This window comes from Xiphophorus hellerii, chromosome 15, assembly GCF_003331165.1.
Source record: "Xiphophorus hellerii strain 12219 chromosome 15, Xiphophorus_hellerii-4.1, whole genome shotgun sequence".
In the NCBI taxonomy this organism is placed as follows: Eukaryota; Metazoa; Chordata; class Actinopteri; order Cyprinodontiformes; family Poeciliidae; genus Xiphophorus; species Xiphophorus hellerii.
This window is the reverse complement of record NC_045686.1, coordinates 21,754,980-21,781,243: the sequence shown is the minus strand read 5'-3', so window position 1 is coordinate 21,781,243 and position 26,264 is coordinate 21,754,980. Positions and strand designations below refer to the sequence as shown.

Here is a 26,264-nt window from a genome sequence, read left to right as displayed (position 1 = left end):
CTATAGTCTAATTTTGTTAATTTGCACAAAGAGTTTAAGTTCAGGGGTACAAAATGGTTTATTTATGAAATTGAAGTGAGACAAAATTGCGAATCATTGGTATGATTTGCTGAAGGGGCAATTTGACCAGGCGCAATCAACATTTTCCCCAAACAAAGGAAAATGTTTTTCTGACAAAACATATAAAAACTTTATGTAATAAAATACAACTGAGACACTGACTATTATGTCACTGCTCCAATTCTGCATTGAAAGCTCCCCATTCCTATTAACAGAACTGGCAGAATTTGTTGGTTTGTGTCTCAACCCCAACAATTAGGCACAGTTTGCCTAATTTTGATAAAGTCCAAATATTTTTAAGGCTATTCAAAAACACCATTCTGTACAATGTTTCTGATGTGCTTTTGAGGTCACTGAGGTCAAGTTTTAAACCTGTTCAGATTTAAACTACTAATTTCTACAAAGGTGTGATGTAAAACTTGATTGTATCCACACATACTGTTAATATAACCACCACAAAGACTGACAATTTGAGACTTTTACTGGATCAATTAGCTGGGAGTAATTAGGCATTGTGTTGTACCTTTGTCTTCTTCTGTGTCCTGCGAATGCGAGAAGCCAGCTGAATGGTAGCAAAGGACTCTTGAAGATGTGCCAATGAGTCAGCAACTTGACCAATCACAGCAACGTGGCAGTTTGAAGGCATGGATTCCCGAAGGAGCATCGCCAACTTACTGGACCTGAGCAAATGCAGTTCATAGAGGTACACAATAACTTCAGACATCCAGTTGTACTGCAGTTGTATGAATATACCTGAAATTATCCACATCACTGGTAGATTTGGATTTAAAGTTATTTTATTCAATTAAGAGCTTGTTTTTGTGATTGGGAGTGACGTAGGCTTTTCCCAAAAAAATAATAACATTGCCCTAAATATATGGTTCTATTTACCTTGCATCCCTTTTGTTCGACATCCTTGGAATCTACAACTATTCCGTATTCATTAAATTACCTGCTTTGAGATATTCCCACTAGCATAGCCAACAAGTCTGTAGCATTTCATTGTATTAGCGAAAAGAAACATGTTGGCGAAGTAAAAAAAAATACTTAACTCTAAATTTCCCAGTGGTGTGGATCATTTTGGGATATGAACATATCCCAGGCATACTTTTTGCAAAAGGTTAGTTAGACAGTAACACAGTTGACTTTAGAAATATATATTTTACAAATGTTTTCACCAATGTCAGTGTGCATATAAACTCTTACTTGCTGGGGATGGTTTTATTTCCGCTTAACAGAGCCAGGACAATAGAGCCCAAGTCAGAATGAGGAAGCTTGTTTTTGCTCACGCCCCTCATCCCACTGCAGACATCAATCATGGTCAACTTTGTGGTTCCCCGTGAACCTGGAAATGGAAATCAAACAGAGAAAAAGAGGCTTGGTATTATGCGTAAATGAAAGCATTATAAATTACATAACTGAATATTGGAAGTACTAAGTTTTAAACTAAACATGGAAAATAATATATTGGAAAATACATAAAGCAGTTCATGCTGCATTCCAATTTTAATTACAATGTTAGGAATTTTTGGATTCCGAGTTGGAAATATAAGCTGGAAGGAATCCTGATTTTGGAATTCCAATACCAATCTTAACCTCAAAATCTAATCTGACTGCTGTGCCTATGAAATAGAGACAGCAACAGTACTAAATTGTGAATTTTCTCTTCTGACATTTTGCATCTATAAATCAGTAGTACAATACAGTGCAAACGCATATAGTGGTCATTCAGTATTCACAGGTTTTTCAGTGGAACATGACTCAAAATTATCCATGGAAAATTTGTAGATTTGCACATTTTTCCAAACTGTTACTTTAACAACCCCACTGTATATTTTGGAATAATAAAATAAGCATGATGGCTCTACTGTAATTCACCAGAAAAAAAAGCTGGAAGAAAGAAATTTCAACGAAAACCTTTTCCAGTGGTGCTGCTCTCAGTACGAGGTGGCTGGACGTAAAGGGTGAAGAACATTATGGAGCTGTGACACAGGTATGTAATAAAGTCGGTGTGTCGCCGCGCTGCAATGGCTGCGTCCAGGAGAGAGGCCGCTCGCTCTGCCGTGGGGGCCTTCACACGGTTGTGGTTACGTAGCTAGAGAGACAGCAGAAAATAGCATTAGCATTTAGCTTGCACATGTGTTAGACGCATGCTAGCATTGTAGCTATCATATGTTACTATTGGCAGTGCTCAGACTTGGTAAAGCTTTGATCTGGAAGCTGGCAGAAATGTTCAGAACCAAATTAAATTAAATGTTCAGATGATGCTAGCTGCTTTTGCTAGCTGTTTCGTCATTATTTATTTTTGCGTCATTTATTTCTTTCCATGCCAAGCTTGTTCAGTTTGGAACGCAACCTGCTGCTGATAAGTGAATTAACAATTAAAGTTCTATTTACTGGAAACCAATGACCTAATTATCAAATAAAGCCAATAATTTAGTGATGCAAAACTCTAAACCGCAGTTACTAAAACAAAAAAAGTAAATCTAATCACAAAATCAGATATTGACAAAGCATCTATTTGGCATAAACTGAGGTTTTAATCCTGAGTCTTCTTGCTATTAGGCAGCCATATTGGATGATGATAATGTAGCAATTAAGATTTAATATCCCATCCAGACTTTTATTACCATGACAAAATGAATCTCAAATTGTATTACATATTTATTTCATTACGTAGAGAAAGTAAAAAATATAAAATCAAACTAACAAATGTTTCTGTCAAAATGAATTTGTTTCGCATAAATAAACTAAAATGACATTATTGGCTTGGTAATAAATCTTATTATGATGTAAACAGTCCTACATGATACAGCTACTCATTTCAATCAGTTAGAGGAACTGTAAAATAGCTCTCCATTGGATCCTAATTCTTTAAATGGAGTCTTTGATGCATTGCCAACAAAGCTGAGCCAAAAAGAAGCCATTGCATTAACAGTTAGCTACACCCTCACGACTCTCTGGTGGCTGGATTTAACCTTGTTTACTAAGATTGATTGGATTGTAAGAAGTCATTTGTATAAAAAACGTGTTTTTTAAACGACTGAATCTGATTTTGTTCAACCTGTAAGACTTATTTTCCCTCACAAATCACAAAACGTCCTCATACCTGTATTCCGTTGACTGGGTCCTCGGTGACTCTAACATGGGCCTTCGGGCTGCCCTGCACGCTGCTCGGCGAGGGGACCACCTCCCCCAGCAGGTCTCTGAGGGTGTCCTCTTCGCCGCAGCACAGCTCCACGGCGGACACCGAGACCGTCAGCTCGGTCCAAGTCTTCTCCCTGCGCCGCTCGATGGCGCTGTACAGCCAGGAGATGGCACAGGGAATCAGGCCGAGCTTCTGCAGGTTGTCGCCGCTTCCCACCATACTGGACCAAGACGCTGAGGAAAACAACACAGCAGGCAGGTGAGTATTTGCAAGGGTCGTGCCAAAACATGAAAATGTCACCTGATATGATGAATTGCCACATCTATTTTAATGTCAGTAATCATTTTCTACCCGTAGGTTCTTTATGTTCTAATCTTTAGAGCTTTGTATATTTTTTCCATCCATCCAATGTCTAAACGGTTGCAGGGGAGATGGTATCTCCAGCTGACATTGATCAACCCTGGACAGGTTGACACCAGTCCGTCACAGGACACAACTATATATGCACACACTCATGCCCTAGGGGAATTTAGAAAGACCAATTGACCATACAGTCATGTTTTTAGACTCAGAGGAAGCCTCAGCATCCAGAGAGAATAAAATGTCTCAAACTTTCATCTTGCTGCAACTTTAATTGCTCAATGTTTGGAAGTGTGGATGGCACGGACTGAATGGCTTCGTTCACTTACTCTGTCAAGCTCTATGAAGGTCTGCTAATGAGCTGATATTTGAGCTAGGCATGCACAGGGACAATAATTAAAAGCGCACGTGCAAGTCCATCTCTAAATGGCTTAAAAAATGATGGAGACTTGTAGCTCTAGAGCATCTCCTCAATTAAAGAAGGCTGTTTGGTCGCAACAACTCCTGACCTGGGTAAGTTAGCATATTTCCTGCATATCTTTCTTCTCTTTAAGCTCTTTTCCAGTCTGAAAACTGTGGTTAAAGGACAGTAGCGCCACAAACTGTTCAAAACTAAATGAAAAAAGAAGGTTTTTAGGTGGGCCCTGTCAAAGTCTGGACATAAATCCGGCTAATTAACACTTGTTTGCTGCCAAAGGTGACACAACCAGTTGTCAGGCCTAGGGAGCAATTGGTATGGATCAATAAATAAATTATTTTAAAAGCTACATTTCACATTCACTCAGGTTATCTTCGTCAGATATTACCATTTATTTGCTTATTAGAAACACTTGTGTGACAAAAAAAATGTAAGAAATAAAACCAAGCGTGGCTCAAATACGTTTTAACAGCAGTGTATTTGCCAAAGTCCAGAACCTCCTACAAAACCCCAAACAGATGACATGTTGCATCTCCTTTTGCACTTTTGCCCTACATTTGTTGTGAAATATGGGTCTGGCTTTACCTTCTATTGTCTTATCCAAAGTCTAATTGAATGAGGATAAGAGAATTGGTTTACTCCAATTAAAGGCCGAGCTGCCCGCCGTTATTCAGGGGGAATGGCATTCTGCTTAGGAGATTGATATCCCTCTGGCCGCGGGCCACATGCACTCCGTATCAGCCGACTAATTCAATCAGATTTACGGAGAGTGGCGTCATGTGAAAAAGCAGCTACAAGGAGACCCTGTCCTTACCGCACATGTGTGTGTATGTGTGCACATCTTGGTGTCTGTGGTAAAAAAAAAAAATAAATCTATTAAATCCCTGCAGCAGCGCTAAGTGCAGGGTCCCATCTTCCTAATAGAAACATATCACAGCCCACTTTGTTTTTAGTCAATCTTAGAAAAAGCATGTTTGTGTCCTTTGGAGAATGGAAGGAGTAGAATTTGAAAAATATCAATGTATGGTTTGAATGATAAAGAGTCAAATGGCTGAAATGGCACGACACAAATATGGCTCAGGAAAAAGAGAAATGCACAAAAAAGCAGAGGAAAGGGGTCAAGAATAACGCAAGGACACAGAGAGGCAATGGAGACTTGGAGTTGAAGTCAAGAGGAAAGATTGAATGATGGTAAGAGTGGCAGGAGGAAGGGTGCAAAGGGGCTTTTAACATTTATGACAGCGTCTCACTCCCAGCTTAAGATTTTAACCTGTGACCTCTCGCTGCGACCGATGACTTACCCACATCAGCGCATCCTAGGCCCAGAACGCATCCATCACTGCCGCTGAGGACACAACGGATGACGTCAGCCAAGACGCCTGTGCAAACTTCAGCCTGGGCAAACGGGACAAAGGACAGGGTGATTGATCTCAAGACCGAAAATGTGAGCGCAGTCCAGCCAAACATCTGAAGCAGGAGGGGAGTTTACAGGGGATTTCCCTCGAGCTTTGACACGTGTAAGCCGAGCCGGAGAGTCTTACCAAGGGGAGTGGTGTCGGTTTTCTGGTCATTAGATAGACAGGGGGGAACCACAGTGGTGTGTACGTTAATATACAGGGGGATGAATTATGCTCTGAATGCCTTTTGTATCTGACATAAATGTACAAAATGGCAGTTACATTAAAATCCAAACAGAATCATTCAACATGTCTCTAGCTGCATTTCCATTAAATATATAATTGCCCGGTTTGACATTTCAAAGATATTTGCTTTATGGAAAAGTCAATTTCGAAAAATCTCTCATTTTTCCCATGAAACGTTTTGATGTTAGGATGAGGTGGATGTTTTTAGCCATGTCAAGTTTGGTTGATTTCACAAAACTGCAACAGAAACACTTTCCACATCAGACTAGTCACATGATCAACAACCAGATGTCGCCATGAAGAAGAAAACTACAGGAAGTAGTTGGAGGATCATGGAGCAGAATGATTTGCAACGACATATTGCTTGAACAAACTTCTTCATGTGGGATTTTAATTGCGTTTCTTATTTAATGGAAACACTACAATTGCGAAATTGTGTTTTTTCGACAGTGGCGGTATATTGACAAAGTTTTGCGCACATTTGTAATGGAAATGCAGTTTATAATTGTTAGTATAAAGAACCAAACCTGTCCTGAATCCTGAGAATAAGCTGCATCAAAGTTGAAGGTCTTCAGTGGACTTCTCCTCTCCCTGCCGAGCGTCATTGTGCTGTAGGATAAGTGTTTGGTGACTGGATCCATGATGGTGACTCTCTTCCTGGACGGGTCGATCCGGAGAACAGGTGGCTGGCCGTGGCTCTCTGACAGCAATCGGCTCACCCTCAGCACGACTTTGACCTGAGAGTGGAAGGGAATGAGAAGGAGAGCCATGCTGATTATCTGCTGTACACAGATAATCATGTGGCTACAGGGCGATGATTACCCTGTTAAATCTCAGATTACACACGGAAAATCAGCTGAATTGAGAAAGCGAATCATTTTGTGCCAGAGACAGGACAATTTACCCAAACTACAAAATCTGTCCAAGAGTGAGATGTGAAATACACAGAGGCACTGATCTGCCCTGCAGATTGTTAGAGTCTAATAGTTTTGTCTCACCACAGTCAAATTTCAAAGGTCCTGATCCAAAGCCAGAAGAACCACAAGTACAGTAAGTATCAGTATCCCTGTACTATGGATTTTGGAAGGTCAAGTGGATCTTTCAAATACTAGACTGGTGGGTTTTTCCAAAAATATCTCAAATGTTTGAACTTTTGGTTTGTCTGTAAGGTCTTCCATGAGGACGTGTTTTGGTTGCAGGTATCCATCATGCATTGCACTTTAAGAAAAAAGCAGTTATTGGATGTTTTTTTTTTGTTGAAGTGAACATACAAACAAACCTGCATACAGGTAATAGAATGACACAGTGGACCCCCTGATTTGCAGTGGTTAGGGACAACTAATACTGGAGACTTCCTCTAAAGACAAGTATAACTACCTATTTTAATAGTTCAAACACCAACTATTCTTTAATAATGTTTGGTACTACTGTAGAAGCCATCGATCATCGTTTTCCACGCCAATCAACAGCCAGTCAACGGCAAGTAAAAGGAATGGTGGTCCTGGATTGGCTGTTTTGCAAACGTCAAGTGACATTGCACTTAAGTATCTCAGCTTTCCAAGCAGTGCTGTCTTCCAAAGAAATCCATAAATGGGCCAATTTTCCATGAATAGTTGGGGCCTGCCATGCAAAGCAATGGCAGGAACCTATTGCTATTCTCCCAATTCTTTATTTTTCATCCGTAACCGTTAATGCGACTCATACCGCTGGGTGCACACCTACAAATGAGGTATCAAAACGTGCAGAAAATTCACGCCATTGGAGCTATTACTTTTGGTGGGATTCGGGGTTAACATGGCGACATAATTCGCAAAAAACTATGAAAAAAACCCCATTATAAGTCAATGGGAAAAATCCTAGAAATACTCTATTTTTGAGGATTCTCTGTGTCGTCACGAATTCACGTAGAAATGCCATTCAAATTTCATTTTGTAGATACGTCTGTGATCTCTTCGAAAGTGAAGACGGCTCGTCGATACCAATTACGGTTTGTCCACAATTTGTCTCTAAGCAACCCAAAGTTTCTCATTTTTCCTAAAATTAGAGTGTGAATCTTCCTGAGTGCCCCTCTGCTAGAGTGAGAAATGAAGACAATTTTTCACCCCAAAATAATTTTGAAATCGCCATCACGCCCACAAATATCGCACGATTGGTATCAAAATCGGTCCTGACATTGATACGCATGTCTGCTCCGGTAAAATGTTTTCGAAATTTATCTAGATCGTACGGTTTTCTGTCACGGTGCTTCAGAGCAAAGTCATGCGACAGGATTTTCTAGGCTGTCTGAGGCTCTGTCACTAACAGTTCACACCTTGGTGAGAAACTTATTTAACATAGCAACGGAACTCAAGAGGCTATTGGCTGCTGATTAGGACTACAAATACGCATCATTGTAGTTCTATCTATAGTGGAATACTCAGTTGAAACAGATCAGGACTGAACTGGCCTTTAGAACTACCTGCTGCTATGGGCTGTATATAACTGATTTAACTCAGTAACTGTTACACATGGGATTAGTTTGGAACTTTAAAATTAAGCATACTGAAAATTTCAAAATAAAAGCCTTGAATATTTTTAAATCAGGTAATTGCTCTGTTGAGCATTATAATTGATTTAACCCAATGACTGTTATACATGGGATTAGTTTGGACCTTTGAAATGAAGCATAATAATAATTTCAAAATAAAAGCCTTGACAATTTTTACATGAGATTATTGCTCTTTTCAGCATTATATAACTGATTTTATCCAATGACTGTTATACATGGATTTAGTTTGGCCCTTTGAAATGAAGTTTTACAAAAATTTCAAAATAAAAGCCTTGACAAAAATTTTAAATCATACTGAATGGTGCACGGCCACCTTACTTAACGTTCTTGTGATTCTCCACATGCTACTGATTACATTGCAGCGTTCTTTAGCATTGATGCTAATTTCTAGCATGACAACGCCGGGCCCAAACCGACGGGCACGCTTTGGCAGGCCCCGGTTAAATTTCTTCAGAAATTTTCTAGTCTGTATTTGTTTTTTCTTGAGGCAGAACAAATGTTTCTCTCTGTCGTTATACAGTGTTAATAAAGTTTTTTTTTTAAAAAACATCCCCCCTTCCCCCCCACACCCAACAGACTTCTTGTGGCTATGATGTTGAACTGTGATGTCACACATCCTGTTTGTGACATCACTGGTGACTGTCTTTGTATTCCCAGATTCCACAGAGAAATTCATTTGCAGTTTAAGGTTCGAACGAGAAAGAAACAATGGCGGAGAAAGATTTCACGTTACAAAAGTTAGAGATTCTCCAGAAGAACCAGATGAAGCTGAACAGTGAAAATGAGCAGCTTCAGAAAACAGTGGAGAGTCTGAAGAGGAAACTAGAGAGACTGAACAGGACCGATGACTCAACAAATTGGCATGTAGAGAATAGCAAACTCATAAGTTCGAATGGGTATTATAAAAAACAAATGATTAAAGTTAATTTGGAATTGGAGGAAGCGAGAACAACAATTGAAAGAATGCAAAATGATTATTGCAACATGCAACAATTAACAATTAAACTAGAACGGAAGCGGGCCATGGCAAAAAATGACGCGGAAAAATCTTTAAAAGAAAAGTCAGAAAAACTGCTGTGCCTTACTAGGGAGAACGAGGAATTAAATAAGGAGATCGTGGCTTTAAAAATCAAGATAGACAGAATGGAATCCAGGGTGGAAAAAACCAAGATTGAGCCACAAATTGATCAAACACAGGAGGAAGAAACACCAAAACCGAATATATTCCGGAGAGTTGGGCGTGTTTTTGTTGACATGTATAATTCGGGAACGCTGAGGTACTGGGTGCCACCCTGGATTTTTTAATAACTGAAAAAAATTTCAGGTAACTGGACGTAAGTATTGGGGGGTCACTGTGTTGTGAAAACTGGTATGAGGAGGTGGGATCATTCCAGACTAATGCAGACAACAGATCATGAAGGCCTGAGCAAGTGAATCTTGCATTTTGATTTTTTGATGATTATGGGACAAGATATTTTGAATTTACTTATGATGATCATACACCATATATAAAACTGTAATTGAAGTAATAATCAAACAATGTGTTAGATACAGAGGCAAGGGAAAAAGGCAAGTCCGAACATGTCTGGACTTGCCCCAGAGCTGTGTCCCAATTAAGGATCTGAAACTAAGATGGTCACGAGGAAAGTAAGGGAGGGAAGCAGGGTATATGTGGGAATGGCTGGGACTTTCCGATGAGGTAGTTGCATGCTCGAGAGGTCACGTACGCCTTATAGAGGCATGGGTTGAAAGGGTATATAAGGCCAAGGGGACCAAGAAGAGAGGTCTGGCACCCTGGAGCCATGGGGAAGTTGAGACTTCGCACCACCAGAAGGGACAAGACCCCTTGACCCTCAGCTCTGGTTCCTGATTTGGCTGCCTTACTCTGCCTCAACCCTAGGATCTCAAAGTTGCAGCAACAGACTTGGAGAAAAGACAAAGGTGACTGAGTGATGAAGATCTGAAGTGTTCGAAGGACAACAGCCAGGTCTGCTTTGCTTTTATTTCAAAGAGGATTTTGACTAGTCTGTAACAAGCGCACGTTGTACTTAGAGGGGGCGCTACCGTTAATAGGAGTGGTTATTGAGGTTGTGCAGGTGTGAGGGCTACTCAGCTGATTGCTTCTTAACTGGAAAAGGCCATAACTCTTGGACTGTAGGTAGTTAAAGGCTAGTTGAGTCTCCTTCGACACCAGCTTAGATAGATCATCTCTACTAGACTTGCTTCAGGGTAATACTCGAAGGCTTAGAGATTTTTTGGACCCGTTGGACGGAGAGCTGGTCAGTAGTCACTCCTTGGATGTTGTGAGGTTGAGGGCGGGGCTGACTATTGCGTAACGACAGCTGGTACCATAACGCTGTGGGGTTAGCGACAGCAGAGAGGAGAACTTGGGGGGTAGCTGGTACCAGGATGTTTGAGGATAGCGCCAGCAGAGAGGGGAGTTTGGGGGGTTGCTGGTACCAGGATGTTTGGGGATAGCGCCAGCAGAGAGGGGAGCTTGGGGGGTTGCTGGTACCAGGATGTTTGGGGATAGCGACAGCAGAGAGGGGAGCTTGGGGGGTTGCTGGTACCAGGATGTTTGGGGATAGCGACAGCAGAGAGGGGAGCTTGGGGGGTTGCTGGTACCAGGATGTTTGGGGATAGCGACAGCAGAGAGGGGAGCTTGGGGGGTTGCTGGTACCAGGATGTTTGGGGATAGCGACAGCAGAGAGGGGAGCTTGGGGGGTTGCTGGTACCAGGATGTTTGGGGATAGCGACAGCAGAGAGGGGAGCTTGGGGGGTTGCTGGTACCAGGATGTTTGGGGATAGCGACAGCAGAGAGGGGAGCTTGGGGGGTTGCTGGTACCAGGATGTTTGGGGATAGCGACAGCAGAGAGGGGAACTATCATTGTTTCCTCAAGAAATGCTTTACAAATGTCACAGTTAAGACTTTTAAGACGTGCATATTAAATGTGCAGCTATTAACATGAAGTATTTAAAATAAGTTATGCTTTATGATATTTTCTTTGCAGAAAAGACAATAGAACAATAGTTAATTGAGAACTTTCTAAGCTCTTCTGGATGCAGATCAGAGCATGTTTACTTAGGGAATATTAGAGCAGTTTACCATATATTTATTTCTCTGTTTTCTTAATTAACTAAGTGGGAGGAGACATTAGAGAAGGAAAAGTGGAAAAGACAGAATTATTAAAGTAGAAGTTTAAAGTATACCGTTGTCTTTCTCATTCACCCAGATTCCTTAGATCAGGGGTCACCAACCTTTTAGAGACTGGGAGCTACTTCACGGGTCCAGAGTAACACGAAGGGCTACTTGTCTGATACAGACATAAATTGTCTTGGCTATATATATATATATATATATATATATATATATATATGATTACATGCTGCCTGATCATGTTAATGTTAGGGACTACTGACAGTAGTTATCAGTAATAATTTACCATGGCAGCTATGGTTAATTGCTATTATGTGATCAGAAGTTCTTAGTTCAGAGTTTTGAGTTTGATTCCCTTTTGGAGCTTTTCTGTGTGATTCTAAATTGCCCACAAGTGACTGAGAGTTTGGATTGTTGCAGCAGCAGCTGTACAGCTGGACGCACTGAGAGATTTTCCTTTAAATTAAAAAAAGAAAAGTTATTGTATTTCTATTATCCAACCCTGTTTACTAATAACAAAATTATGGAGAAGAAAAAGTTCTTTTGTGCCAAAACATCTTGTATGTAGCGCGCATCAGTGTGAGTCTGTGGGGGTCAAAGGGCACCCAAAGCCTAAATCTTATTGGTCAGTTTGCTTTTTCTGTGAGCTAAAAATGATGAGTGGAGTTTGAACCTCCCGTAGTTATAAGATTTCGCCAATCCTCCTCTTTCCGTGGATCTCACTGCTTCGCTTCAATGTCTTTATTATTTAGCATCGTTTGTGTAAAAAAACAGAAAAAAGAAATAAAAGGGTGCGCTGCTTTAGTGGTTTAGTTTTGTGCCGATGTTTGCGCGTTGGAGAGGTGGTTGTGCTCCTGCAGGTCGGGTGCAGTGATAGTTTTGTACCTTCCAATCTGTCAGACATTTTTTTTCGACATCTGCTTGTGTCAGCCCGCAGGTGACCCGTCAGCTGTTCAGTTCACAAAATCACAAAAAAGCTAATAAACCGACAACCCGCCAGAACCGCGCACTGTAAAAAGCTCAGGCAGAACCTGAGGTTCAAATGATGAGTGGTTCAAACTCCAGTCATCATTTTTAACTCACAGAAAAAGAAAACTGACCTATAAGATTTAGGCTTCGGCGTTCCCCACCTCACCAACTTAAAACTCTGAACTAAGAACGTCTGACCACAATATAGCAATTAACCATAGCTGTCCTTACTGATAACTATTGTGCATAGTCCCTAACATTAATATGATCAGGCAGCATGTAATCATATTTACTTAAATGAATTTTTGTTGTAAAGAAAATTTATGTCTGTATCAAACAAGTAGCCCTTCGTGTTGCTCTGAACCTGTGAAGTAGCTCCCAGTCTCAAAAAGGTTGGTGACCCCTGGTCTAAAAATAGCCAGACTTACCATGATTTTATGTAAAAAGAAATCAACTGTTAAGTACTATTTTTTTTTTTTTTAATGGTTTCCACTAGTATTTTAACCATTTTCTTTCTTTCCAACAAGAATCCAAACAAGTGTTTGTAGTTGGAAGTTCTCTTTTCCATGGCATCATCTTCATTCCAAATTTCTAAAATCTTCAACTTTTCAAGGTTAGAAAATTTGTATCCCTAACCTTCTTGAAAACAAGAAGGTTAAAACAAGAATGTCTTGCATGGCAGGCACCTATTGTTCCACACCTAATAAAACGTCTCTTTATTGGGGCCTAATATTAGCCTGCATTATCTTGTTATTTCAGGTTAAGGCACTGGCTTGCGCAGATAGTGCCTATCTATTAGCTTTAGCCTTTAACCTAATGCTAATAGATAGGACTACAAAAACGCCATATCTGTAGTTCTAACTAACACTCAGTTAAAACAGAGGACTGAGCTGCCATTTAGAACTACTGGCTGTTTTGCCAGTAAATAACTCATTTAACCTAAACAACAATTCTATATGAAGCTTACTGAAAATTTCAAGATAAAAGCCTCAATATCCCTCTGAGGATAGTCACAGATTGACTTCAATGCATTTCTGAAAAATTTCTGAGCTCAGCACACACCATCTTTCTCTCATCGCTGTTATTACTGTGAGTGAGGTAGAGAATATGAATCGTGGTACTATTGGAGACGACAAATAGCCCTCTCAGATGCTTCAAACGGTTTTCAAGTACGTATCACGGTTCCCGAACGGGAAGGAGTTGTTAGGACTGCTTTTTTCTGTCAAACTGGCTGACTCAAAGAAATAGAATTCTGTCAGCCCTGAGTGTCTGACAGACAAGCTTCATTACCATAGCAACAGAACAAAGAACAGGACAGGGCAGAGCAGCTGATTAGGACTACAAAAACGCATCACTGTAGTTCTAACTATGGCAGAACATGCAGGTTAGAACTACGACATTGCAGAACTGTCAGTTACTACAGAGGAGGACTGAGTCTGCCTTTAGAACTACTTGTGTTTTGGGCATTTTATAGCTGATTTTACCCAACCATTGTTACACATGGGATTAGTGTGGCCATTTTAAATTAATCTTAATAAAAATGTCAAAATAAAAGCCTTGACAGTTTTTACATCAGGTAATTGCTCTTTCGGGCATTATATAACTGATTTCACCCAATCGCTGTTACTCATGGGATTAGTTTGGACATTTAAAATGAAGCTTACTGAACATTTCAAAATAAAAGCCTGAATATTCCTCTCAGATCTTTCAGAAAAACAAACTACTTCAAACTACTGGAATTCTGTCTCTTCCTGTCTGCTTCATCACGCGACAGCTGAGCTGCTCTTTAGAACTACAATGACTCAAGGTTAGGACTACAACATGGCGGAACTGTCAGTTACTACAGAGGAGGACTGAGCTGGCCTTTAGAACTACTTGTGTTTTGGGCATTTTATAATTGATTTTACCCAACCATTGTTACACATGGGATTAGTGTGGCCATTTAAAATGAAGCTTATTAAACATTTCAAAATAAAAGCATTGACAATTTTTACATCAGGTAATTGCTCTTTTGGGCATTATAGAAACGATTTAACCCAATCACTGTTACTCATGGGATTAGTTTGGACATTTAAAATGAAGTATACTTAAAATTTCAAAATAAAAGCCTTAATACTCCCCTCTGGTTAGTGCACGGCCGTAGGTGGTGCAATAATTTTAGCCTGTATTATCTTTCTCTCTTAGGTTAGTGCGCTGCCTTTCATAGCAAGGCAGTACATTAACATTAGCACAAACATTAGCACTTCACTGCCCTCCACTAGTGCACCGCCATAGGTGATGCAATAATATTACCTTGCATTATCTTTTTCTCTCAGGTCAGGTCACTGTCTTGCGCAGTAGCTAATCTTAGCATTGATGCTAATTTTTAGCATCCGAACACTGGGTCCAAACCGACAGGCACACTTTGGCAGGCCCAGGTTAAATTTCTTCAGGAATTTTCTAGTTTGGAATTACAAACCACAGAGACATCCACAAACAGGTAAATCTGTGAATACTGAACTGTGAATAAGTGGGCGTCCACAATACTTTGTTTTTCTGCCCACACTGCATTATTCTATTTGTGTATTTTTTGTGCTGAATCAGAGTCAGGGCACTTTTGTATCTGAATTTGAATGGAGTCAATGATTTATTCTGAGAAGCATTTGGGTTCAAATAGATATCCATTACATCTCGATGGCACGACCACCATGAATCAGCAATAAACAAACCTTCAATGTGCAAATTTCCTCTACTGCTTACAGTAATACCCTCCTATTCACCACCAAGACTGAGACAGAAATCACAGAGTTGCTGCATGCTACACATGTGTTTATTATTAGTATATTTATTTATATTTAGTATATTATTATGCTATACTCTGACTTAATTTGCAATTTGCTGCTTCAAACTTCACCTGGGAATCCACTTTATCTGCAAAGCTAAATTAGCCTAGCATATCAGTTAATTACTTTTGCAGCTAGCTAATGCTAATTGATGAGTGATGTTTGGGTACAGGCTGAACCAATTTGGCAGTACATTTTAGACTGGGAAAATAATGTATAAGTAAGAAAAAATATTACTTATTTGTCCACAAACTGTTCAGCTTTCAAATAGCAGCAACTGATTATGGAATCGTCTATGAGGAGGTTGTTGAAAGTGACTTGGGAAAGTATATTTATGCAGCAAAGGGATGAGTTTTACAGCAACAATCTACAAAGTATTATGTTAAATTGAGCAAACTGTTAGCCAACTACTAGCTTAATGTTTGGCGCTCTTAGAAAACAGCATGCTGTTATTTCTGCTTTACTATATCTTTTAAAAAGTGGTTTATGACTTTGTGTTTACTAAAGCATATTTTTTATTCTGAAATAGTTCTGCCGAAATAGTTGAACATCACCTCAAAGTTTTTGCTAACCAGCAGAGGGGAGGTCGAGATGCTATATTCATTTGCAAATGTTACCAGAAACCTCAGCTTGAAAAGACAGTAAAACTTGAGTGAACAAAGCGATGGCGTCTAAAAGGATTAGCGTTGAGTCCCGGGAATCGGAGGTAAGATAATGTACTTTATAGGTGCAAGTCGTTGTAACTGACATCACTTCACTGCGCTTTTCTTTCACAGCCAGATACACACATTTAAATTCGTCATGAATGACAAGTAGCAGTTAGAAAAATGTTTGAAATGAGAGAAAATGTATGTGCAGTTCCACTTTTTAATGTTTTGTTACATAGCAACTGCACATTCAAATGGGATTGCATTTGATAAACACAAAGCAGTCCACAACTGGGAAGCAGAAGGAAACTGACGTCGTAAAATATTTTGTACAAATATCTGAAAGGTGTGGCATGAAGATTTATCGGGGACACGGAGCCTGGTTGTATGATTGGTTAAAGGAGGGTTTAATTTAACACTTGGAGCCTTCATGAATATTAATTTCATGAAGGTAAGTTGATGGAGAAATATTGCAGGTTCCATGCAGTTGAAATTGCATTCACTCAGCTAAAAAACACTTAACTTAAGGCATGCAGGAATGTGAGCAGAGGTAGACAGAGTCAATTATCCAGGCCAGTATATGACTCTGACGTTTATCTTCTCCATTAGCATCTTTCCCTGCCCCACTTTCTCCTTCCTTTCCTCTTCCATTACTACTCTCTCATTCCAACGCAAAATGAACCCGATCGTTTTCTGTTCGTGATTTAGCTCTGCGAGATCGAAAGTAGACATACGCATCTCGACGCCCAGATGAATATAGTTATCTTGATGTTGCACAGAACCGCATTACACCGCCATGAGATCACCCCTTAGTGGCTGAATGTGAAAACCCGACAGCCGTGTTTCCTGCAGCATGATGAGTTCTCAGGATTTCGTCCAGCTTCTCTACATTTCAAACCTTAAGCAAGAGCGGGGTCCCTAACCGTTTTAAGCGTGCGTTAAACTCTATTCATGACAGATGAATAATTGAGGAGAACATTTTAAACACGGAGAAGGAGCGAGTGGCTTCGCAAAGCTGAGAGGCGGGGCTGAGGTGGGGTCTGTCCTCATCTGTAACTCTACACTAAACCCGAGAGTCCATCTCCGAGACAAAGGGAGGGCAGGCGGCCATATTGATCTCCTCGGTTTCTCTCCCAGAGGAGGTGAGGAGAAAGGCGGGCAGGAACAGGATGGAGACATTACCACCACATTACAGCGAATCAGGAAGGAGGAGTGATATAGGATCTCTGCTAAATTGACTTGAGATCTCTTTAAGCTGCAACACAGGTGGTGAGAAGACACTTCCAAGGTGTAGTTTGTGGGAAAGGAAGAGGGTTCAAGCAACAGCAGCAATGCAGAATGACTGTATTTATTAGCAAAATGTATAATAAGGTGCAAATTGACTCCGTGCTGGTTTTATTAAAGGGGCAGTTTTATGTGTTTTCCAGCCATAAAGTATCATTTATAGCACAAACAAGTGAATCTGTTAACTTCAGTCGTTACAAAAATGCAGTATATACAGTATATCAAATATGACTTAAAAGAAATTTGACTTCATAATTTAACACTTTGAAATTGGGCCTCTGTTTCTTTAAAAACTCTTGCTCTTTCTGAAGCTCTGCCTTCAGGAGGTCATCACAACATGGCTCCTCTATTAACCCTTTAACGTTTTTACTGCGTTTCACTGTGAAGTAGCTCCTACAACGAGCTCAACAAATGCGCAGTTCCACTCGGTGTTTGTAAAACAATGAAAATGTAAACTCTTGGTAAAAGAAAATCTTAAGTTTATAAAACTAAGAACTTTAAATGGTGATCAGGGAATGTTTTTGAGCTAAGCTAATGAGCAATTTCAGTGAAAATAGAACCAAAATACAGAAGTATTTTAATAGGAAAATGTAATAATAGGAAATAATAGGAAATGTAATTTCTGAAAAACTTGTAATTTTAAGTTTAACATAAAATTTTGGGGTAATTGATTGCCTCAAAATTTTTCAGTTCTGGTAACTTATCCAGGTATCCCAGTTTATTTTAGTTTTTTTCTTGAGTTGTGCCAGCGAGTAAAATCAGAAGAAGAAAAAAAAAAACACAACTTCTGGTATTTTAAACAGACTACACTGTAAAATCATAAAGCAGAACTCGTATGCATCAGAATTTGAACCTTGCCAACGTCGGGCGAGTCTTTGCTTCGAGCGGCAGCTTGGAGCAGGCAGGGGGGCGCCGGCGGTGGGTTTTTCTGGATGATCTCTCTGAAGCAGGTGGAGTGGTTGGAGGGAGCTGGATCCGAAGCCTGGCTCTTTTTCCTCAACGTCAAGTTGAGCTTCTCAGCCGCCCTGCCAGGACGGAAGGAGGCGTTGTCAGGGGAGACGGTGGAGGATGTACCGAGTGACTAACACAACACTGCATAAACACTCCCACTATATTTTGAAGTCCTGCAAACGAAATGTATCAAAAACAACTAACTATAAAAATGTCCTTCCCATAATAGAGGCAGATATGGTGAAGAAAAGCACAACCTCTGGTCTTTACTAGGTACTTAAACTGACCTTCACGTGTAGGAAAACAAACAAATCCTTATTCATTCATCATTTATTTTACTGCAACTGAAAAGTTGTGATAGAAAAAGTAAAGACACCCAATGGTTAATAGTTCTTAATGCCCCCTTTAGCAGCAGTGACTTTACATAGTTGGTTTCTGTCTGATTTTGCCAGACTCTCAGTTAATTGTAGACGGATTTTGCCTTCATTGCCCAGACTGGGTCAAGTTTTCACATTTGGAAAGTCACCGGAATATTCCAGAAGATTTGAGGTTCACTTAAACATAATCTTGCAAAACTATGTCATGTAAGTCACTAAAGCCATGTCCATTTTTTTAGGGAAGAGACTTTATTCGGCTGATCATTTTATGCAGCACGTACTTATTCGGTCTGTTTGTCCTTTCTTTAACTTTAACACTTCTATGATAACTGAAAACTGGGGCGTCTGAAATGGAGCTAATGGGTGTTTGTAATTTCTCTGAACACTGGGGGGGAAAAGCATGGAAATAGTCAATATTCCAGAGGAACGCTTCCATGGGAATTCAGCATTTACAGGATTAGGGACCACAGCGACCCAAGAATATCTAAAATCCACAAAAAACCTTCATATGAATCAATATGCACACTGTCTTGGCACTACTACAGAAACTAACATCCAACAGCCAATCAGCACCAAGGAAAATTAAAGCCACTCCTGGATTGGCTGCTTTACAATCGCCAGCCAGTAGCGGGTCAAGTTGCATTGCTGCTAGGTATTTTAGCTTCCCATGCCGTGTTTTCTGAAATTTGTATCTCAGTTTAGTTAATAATAAAGAAGAAATGTGTGGAGTGGAATTATCTATCAATTATTTTTTACACTTCCTTTGTTGTTTCTCGTGTTTTGGTATTTTCAAAAAAAATCTCTCGAAATGCTAACTTTAAAAAAAAAAAGATCAAATATGGACATGTGGATCCTCAGGTTATGGTTATTTCTACATATAGTAAACCTTTTCCTTAATATTAATAGAAAATATGAAGATTGTGCTTCATAAACTGAAAAAATGCTCTTACTTGTAAAACAGCAAGTTGTGGGTGAATTCATTTAAATGAAATTGACACATAAAAACTAAAAAGCCCAAGTAAAATGTTCTAATTTTTGGGGGGCTTTTAAATCCAAAAGAATCTCACAGATCTGATATGCAACTAGGCCTGCCACAATAATACATTTTGATGGATGATAAATTGTCGCAGAAGCCATTGAGATATTATAATGTTTTTGTTTTGAGGCCATTTTCAAATATTATTTTGGTAATGGCATAATAATGCAAGAGCACATTCACAAAGATCAATAAACTTTAAATTCTAACGAACGTTTCAAACTGGCAGACATTTTTAAACATCCAAAATAAATGAACAAAACAATAGAAACGTTAAATAAAATAAATGATGAAGTCTCTGTAAACAAAATTGCAGCTCAAAAAAGTTGAGACCAAAACACCAGACTGAAGAGATTCTCACCCAGTTTTTGGTAGAAAGGAAGAAAAGAGAAACCAGAAATCATGCAAATGGAAATTATTGAGCTTGTGTTAATTAGCTCAGCTGATTAATTGATTTACTGCTATTCCAACAGGTCTATATGCAACTTTCATTGTATTTACTATTATTTTAGAGTACCCTACCTGGCCAGAAGGGACATAGCGGCAGTGTTGGCGATGGTCACCACTCTGGAGATGTGAGGGATCTTGGAGGTCGTCTGAACAGTCCCAGAGGCGCCACAGGTCAGCGTGGCATCGTCTGCCTTCTGCTTTCAGGAGAGAGCTCATCACTCATTATACAGATATCCAAAGTTACTCTCCCAAATCTAATACAAAGGAGGATAGTCGTGTCAAGGGAATCACATAGGTGCTTCTGTGTAAGTAGGCCATCTAAGGCTGAGAGCACATGCTGTAAACAAACACCATATTTGACCCGTTATGGATAGAGGCAGCTGTATTTGGAATAGGAGGGATATGTTGTGCAGCATCTGTGTTGTGAAGTCAGAGTAAGAAACGTGACTCAGAGACGAAGAGGATTACGATTAATAACGCTGCCCGTGTCTCTGATGTGCAACGCTCCGCAAGAAACAAGACATTATGTAAAGGGATTCAGACAATTATTCAGCTGGAGCTCCAGTGCATGATCCAGGCACTTATTTTTAACTGCAGTGTGATATTCTAAGAAAACCCAGTCTGCTCAACTTCAGATGAACCTGAAGCCACCAACACTTAGTACATTATAAAGAAAACAATAACCATGATTATTTAGGTCAATATTAATGTCAGATTAATGTTCATTCAAATTCAAAGTTCTATTATAACTGTTTTTCCTTACAGTTATCCAAACAAGCATTTAACAATTGAACGTCAAATTCCCATATTTAAAAGTCATCCGAAAATTACACTGAAATTTCTCAGTTAAGCGATAAAAATACAGCAGAATGTGCTTTTGTGACAATACTTGAGATTTAAAGTTTATGTATAGTTATACCTAAAAATCTACCTGTTGTTTAGAAATGAATTTGTTTTATCAATAAAACTATCTCAAATGTGTTCTATAAAAAAAAACGATGGGACCTATACAGTGGACAGTATAGGTTATAGACCACAGCTACCATCTAACCACAGGTGTCCAACTCCAGTCCTCAAAGGCCGCTGTCCCTGTCCTGCAGTTTTTAGATGTGCCACAGGTACAAAACACTGGAATGAAATGGCTTAATTACCTCCTCTAAGATGGCCATATGCCACCATTTGTGTAGATCAGTTCTCCAGAGCATTAATGACCTAATTATTCTATTCAGGTGTGGTGCAGCAGAGGCACATCTAAAAGTTGCAGGACTGCGGCCCTCCAGGACTGGAGTTTGACACCCCAAATCTAAACTCAGTGAATACTTGAGTCTCCCTCTAAAAATGCTTAAGACTGCCTAGTCACACACCAAAATATACCTAATATACATTAATACACACAATGAAAACTGTCTGAGCACTACTGCAGAAGCTAACATTTTCTGCCAATCAACATTAAGGAAAATGAGGGAAAATGTCAGCCCTCAATTGGCTGCACTGCAAAGGCTAGCCAGTCAAGTAGCATTGCGTTTTCTTTCTCTTCATTTCCTTTCAATTTGGCTTCAGAAAGCTTTTAAATTGCTCCAGCAAAACTTCAAAATCAGGAGCAGTTTTATCATTCATTTTAATAGGAATACCTGGTTTGACACAGTCAGATACTTCAGTAAACTCGCATTTTGCTTCTATTGACAATCTTTGCATATGTTTGTGAAGAAACAGGCTAACCCTATCTGGCTCCCTTCCTGTTTTGATATGACTTGTTGATAATCCAGTTTCTAACATACTTTCCATGGAGTAAAAAAAAAAAAAGGAATCCAGACTACTTTTACAGTAAAGTGATTCTCTCGTTTTATTAATTTGGCATTTTGATTTGGCTGATGTTTTCGCTGTGCACTCAGCCACAGCGTCAAGAACAGTCTACATCCAGACAGCAAGACCCATGTGCTGTTGGACTAGTCTGGCCAACTAACTTCAATAAATTTCAGTTACATTGTTTTCGTAAAGGTTCGGAGCAGAAGCTGAAATTTAAATACAATTTTGATTCATTGCACAGCCCTCGTGGGGCTCTGCTTGTCTGGGTAGTTGCTCTCAAAGCTCACATTTTCTTCTGTCTCTCAAGCTGTTCTAGAGGCAGGGCAACCACATGAGCTCAGCTTTCTGTGAGTAACAGCCGACCATTACGTGCCAATTAGTGCCAGTAGAGATGTGCTGTAGTGGTTTTGAATAACGCGGGGCTGATGGAGACCCAAGTTAAAATGGATCATTTATAAATACCTCCCTGCCCCTCCCGTTCTGTACTTCATGACTCATTGTCTCTGTCATAAGCTTTTGCGTCTTTGCTTCCTCTCAGCTTGTGAGCTTCTCTGTATTTGCACTCATACGTCCTCGTATTATCTGTTTTTCCATCCTCTCCCTTGCTGTGCGTTGACCTCCACATTTGCTTGTTTTGCAGGATTTTATCCCAGAGGAATCAACCCCCTGCCGATCTGCTCTCAGCTCCTGCTAATGTGTTGGACCACTTTTCTCAGAAATCAAACCGTTTTGTGAAAAAAAAAAATTCTCCCCCCTTTTCAAACTTAGGCGTCAAGGTCCGCCTTGGTTGATCCAAACAGCAGGCGACAGCTAAGTGAATCGGTGCACAACCCTAGAAAGAAGCAAACGTTGATCAGATTGTACATCCTTTTTCTACTTGCATGTAAACATTGATTTGGACTGACAGGTTCCAGTGCACTCGCAGGCCAGCGTGCAGGAAATTAACTCCTTGTTCAGACTATGACATTTGGCAGTGTTTCGGTGTTCCCCTGGATACATTTGGGCACACACTGCCAAAGGAATGTGGCCATATGCCACCTCTGATGTGGTCTGCATTAACAAATCCCACTGTGTCCCTAATGTGTTCCTAATTTAACACTCATGGATAATTAGGGCATTTTTTCTGACTAGATACTTTTTCTAAGTAGACTAAGTTTGTCTCACTTGTGCATCAAGTTAGTCGTCATGTAAGAAGAGTCCCGAATTGGTAGCAGTTTGGTGCAAGAGCAAGACTAAAGATTGCTGTGCAAATGACTGAATTTGTGGGGTCTTTGCACTGGTAGAGGAGATAGCAAGTGGCATCAAACGTTGAGCCAATACTCTTACTGGTTTGTTGCTAGAGCATCCCACAATCAATCAAAGCAGTGAGTGAAGTTCACCAGACAAAGAGGACTCCTTGCAGATGCATTGGATGGCATTACCGGAACTAGATGGACTTTAGTTGGAATCCAGACTACTTTTACAGTAAAGTGATTCTCTCGTTTTATTAATTTGGCCTGGTGGTTGTATAGAGCAAATGACTGATGTATAGATACATGAGGACTCACACACACATCGGGAAGGTTTCAGTTGCCCAAGACATATCCCACCAAGAAGGATCATCTTATGTGTGGCGAGGATTACAACACGAACTGCAATTCAGATAAAGATACTGGACTTTTTAAAATGCCACATGCGTGTCAATAATGGGATTCACCCTAATTAAGAGTTCAAGGTCTAACACAAATACTCTTTAACTTGTGTTTGAACCTACACCATAAACTGGAGCCATAGACTAGTGGTAAGAGGTATTGAGTCATTTTTAGCAATAAATATGGATTGTGCATCCTTGTAGTTTACCAATATGTGCTCATATGTCAAGGGGAGAGGACCAATATTACCAAAGATCTTGAGAGTCACAAAGGTAATTCTTCTGGTAGCTAGGTGTAACTTGCGGTCACCCCTGGTAGTGACTCAGATGACACACAAACACAGCATCTACTACCCTGGTGCAGTGTTTTAACAGGTCAATGCCCAACCACACACAGAACATGGATCTACAAACTTTCTGGATAAATGCTACCCTGGTCAGGCACACATTTGGCTTTTTATTAAGCGTATTCCTATTAACATTATGCAACATACAGTTGTTCGCAAAGTTGTGCAGTTCTAAAGACTAAATGTTTGAAATGATTATCATGTTGTCCTTTCTTTAAATCACAAAAGCCTGTTATGCTAACAGGGGCATCCATATTTTGGAGAGCCACTGTAGTTTCATCATGTCATAAACTTATGAATGTAGCTACTACAGGAGAGAGATGCGCTTCAGTGATTTCTCAGTAAAATAATAATAACAAAGTAGAAATAATTATAGCATCAGTAGAATTAACGCGAGTAAAACTCTCCTGTCACTCACCTTGTCCCGTTAACTATAACAGCCAATCACTTGGCGTGGGGGTCGGGGAGCTTCCATCACATTAATGCATATTTCAAAAGCTGCAATTTTAAATATGGCTCTCCCTCTCTATTGATCACAAGTGCTTTTTGACTGGCCGGCTTTTATGACGGGTAAATCATGACCCTATTCCATTCCATTAGTAGAAGGACTTTTAAAGAACGCGCTCGGCCACGGGATCGAAATAGGCTCTGATTGGGCTCTATGAATCTCTTGGCTTGCCGACATGTGTGCTCGTAAAGGCATGCATTATCCATATAGCTCATTAAAGCAAGGGGTGGTAGAGAGGGGAGGACACTAGGAAATGTGTTATATAGGGTGTAGAGCTTAGAGAAGGCTTTTAAGGGTACCGGATGGTGAGAATTGATGGTGATACCATCTGGATTTGACGCCGATTTAGAGGCCACCAGCTGCTGCTGCTCTTCCACCCAGCGGTCCATGTCGGGGTTGGGGAACTTGGGTCCTCTCCGTCGGAGGGTTTGGGGAGTCCTCTGGGGCGTCCTGGGGCTTCGAGGGCTGCGCGGGCTGTATGGTGGATGCACCACCTCCCTGGAGGACTTGTCTCCATGCTTTGTCCCACTTTGTCCCAGTGCCGTGCCGGCGCTGAGGCCGGCCCCGAAGGGAGGCTTGGCTAACGACTGACCACGACTCAGAGCCAGGAGGATGGCCTCCTGTTTGAGTTGGTTCAGGTTGGCGCCGCAGGACCCACACTGGCCCAGCTCCCGATCTCTGAACTCCATGTTGGAATGACCGTGGACACGAAGGTTGTCGTGAAGAAAGGCTGACAGGTCGCTTGTTTCCTGCAAAATTTTTTAGAATTACAAGCTGAAGAAGAAGCTGTAAGATACTCAACTTTCCTGCAGCAAAATATGAAATGGCTACAGGCCTATCGCGATAACTAATACATCAATTAATGACATAATTAATTAAATTTAAGTCTTCAGTTTAGTGCCTTGGTCTCAAATAGTTTCTTTTTTGAAGGACAGTTTTGTTTACAGACACTTCATAATTCATTTATTTGTTGTTTTTGTTGTTTGTTTTATTTATTCTGGATATTTAAAATGTCTTCCAGTTTCAGTGTTAAACGTTCATTAGAATTTAAAGTTAGTGATCTTTGAGAATGTGCTCTTGCATTATTATGCCATTTCCTTCATATCACTTGAAAATGCCTTCCAAACAACAATTCTATTGTTTATCGCAATAACTTCTTGGACAATTTATTGTCCAGCAAAATTTATCATGATAGGCCTAAATGGCTACAAAAACTGAATACAACAGTCATGCAGAAAGATTTTTTTTGTCAATATATTATAGGAATGTCACGTACACTTTTATGAGCAAGCTACTTTTCACGTGGTAAAATGCAGAAGTCGTATTCATTCAAACTCTACGAGTTTATGTTTGTGATGGTAGGTCAGACGAGTTTTATTTCCTAACATCACTCCCAAACTGGTTAGCACGTAGATAGTGTCTATGGTGGCTATTGAAACTTTTGGATCCCCAGATGACATCATTTCCTGCTGTTCTCTAACTGCACGCTCTGGAGATTTTATACCAGAAATATGTTTTGTCATATCTAGAGTAACATATTTACTGATTTGAACTCTGATCAACTAAAAAAAAGGAATGCATAAATTAAAATTTGCTTTTTCAGTTGTTTTTCTTTTTTAATTTAGGTACAATAACCAATAATTGTACCACTTGGGATTTTGCTAAAAACAATTATTGCTTAATATGGATTTTTTTTTTGTCCCTGCACTGCATAAATTTCGTCAAGTTAAAGCTTAGATTTCCTATGATTATTTAGTCCATGGTTTTTTTTACACATATTCAGTCTTTAGATGCACATTTTGTCTTTTAATAGTTCTCTAACATAAAAAATGAGCAAAAATAAACAAAAAATTCCATGTTATGTTTTTGCCTTCTCACATAGAGCATAATGGTGGGTAATCATTTTTACAGAATGTATAATGAAAACAAAACAAGCACAACAGTCTAATAAATAAACCACTTTACCAGCTTTTTTTATATCTGGAAGGAAAACAACATAAATAAGATGCAGTGAGAAAAGTTTGACCACCTTTAGCAAAGGACGCATGAAACCAACGCATCAAAAAGGAGTAGTAGGTATTTGTCGCTACACCACACCCTAGA

The 26,264-nt window shown here is 39.9% G+C and overlaps 1 protein-coding gene across 2 annotated transcripts in view; it reads right to left on the bottom strand.

Moving 5' to 3' along the window:
• The window catches only part of kif26bb (kinesin family member 26Bb), a 44,620-nt gene that overhangs the window by 14,398 nt on the left and 3,958 nt on the right, over positions 1-26,264 (bottom strand). The window contains exons 3-11 of one of the 2 annotated variants that reach the window (XM_032586027.1): positions 24,461-24,910; positions 19,943-20,064; positions 17,910-18,081; positions 6,157-6,366; positions 5,288-5,381; positions 3,170-3,441; positions 1,978-2,155; positions 1,267-1,405; positions 584-740 (exon numbers count right to left, since the gene is read on the bottom strand). In XM_032586027.1, the coding sequence (XP_032441918.1) occupies positions 584-740; positions 1,267-1,405; positions 1,978-2,155; positions 3,170-3,441; positions 5,288-5,381; positions 6,157-6,366; positions 17,910-18,081; positions 19,943-20,064; positions 24,461-24,910 (1,794 nt within the window). Of the gene's footprint in view, positions 1-583; positions 741-1,266; positions 1,406-1,977; positions 2,156-3,169; positions 3,442-5,287; positions 5,382-6,156; positions 6,367-17,909; positions 18,082-19,942; positions 20,068-24,460; positions 24,911-26,264 lie in introns of both variants that reach the window. The other variant, XM_032586028.1, reaches the window with a different exon arrangement.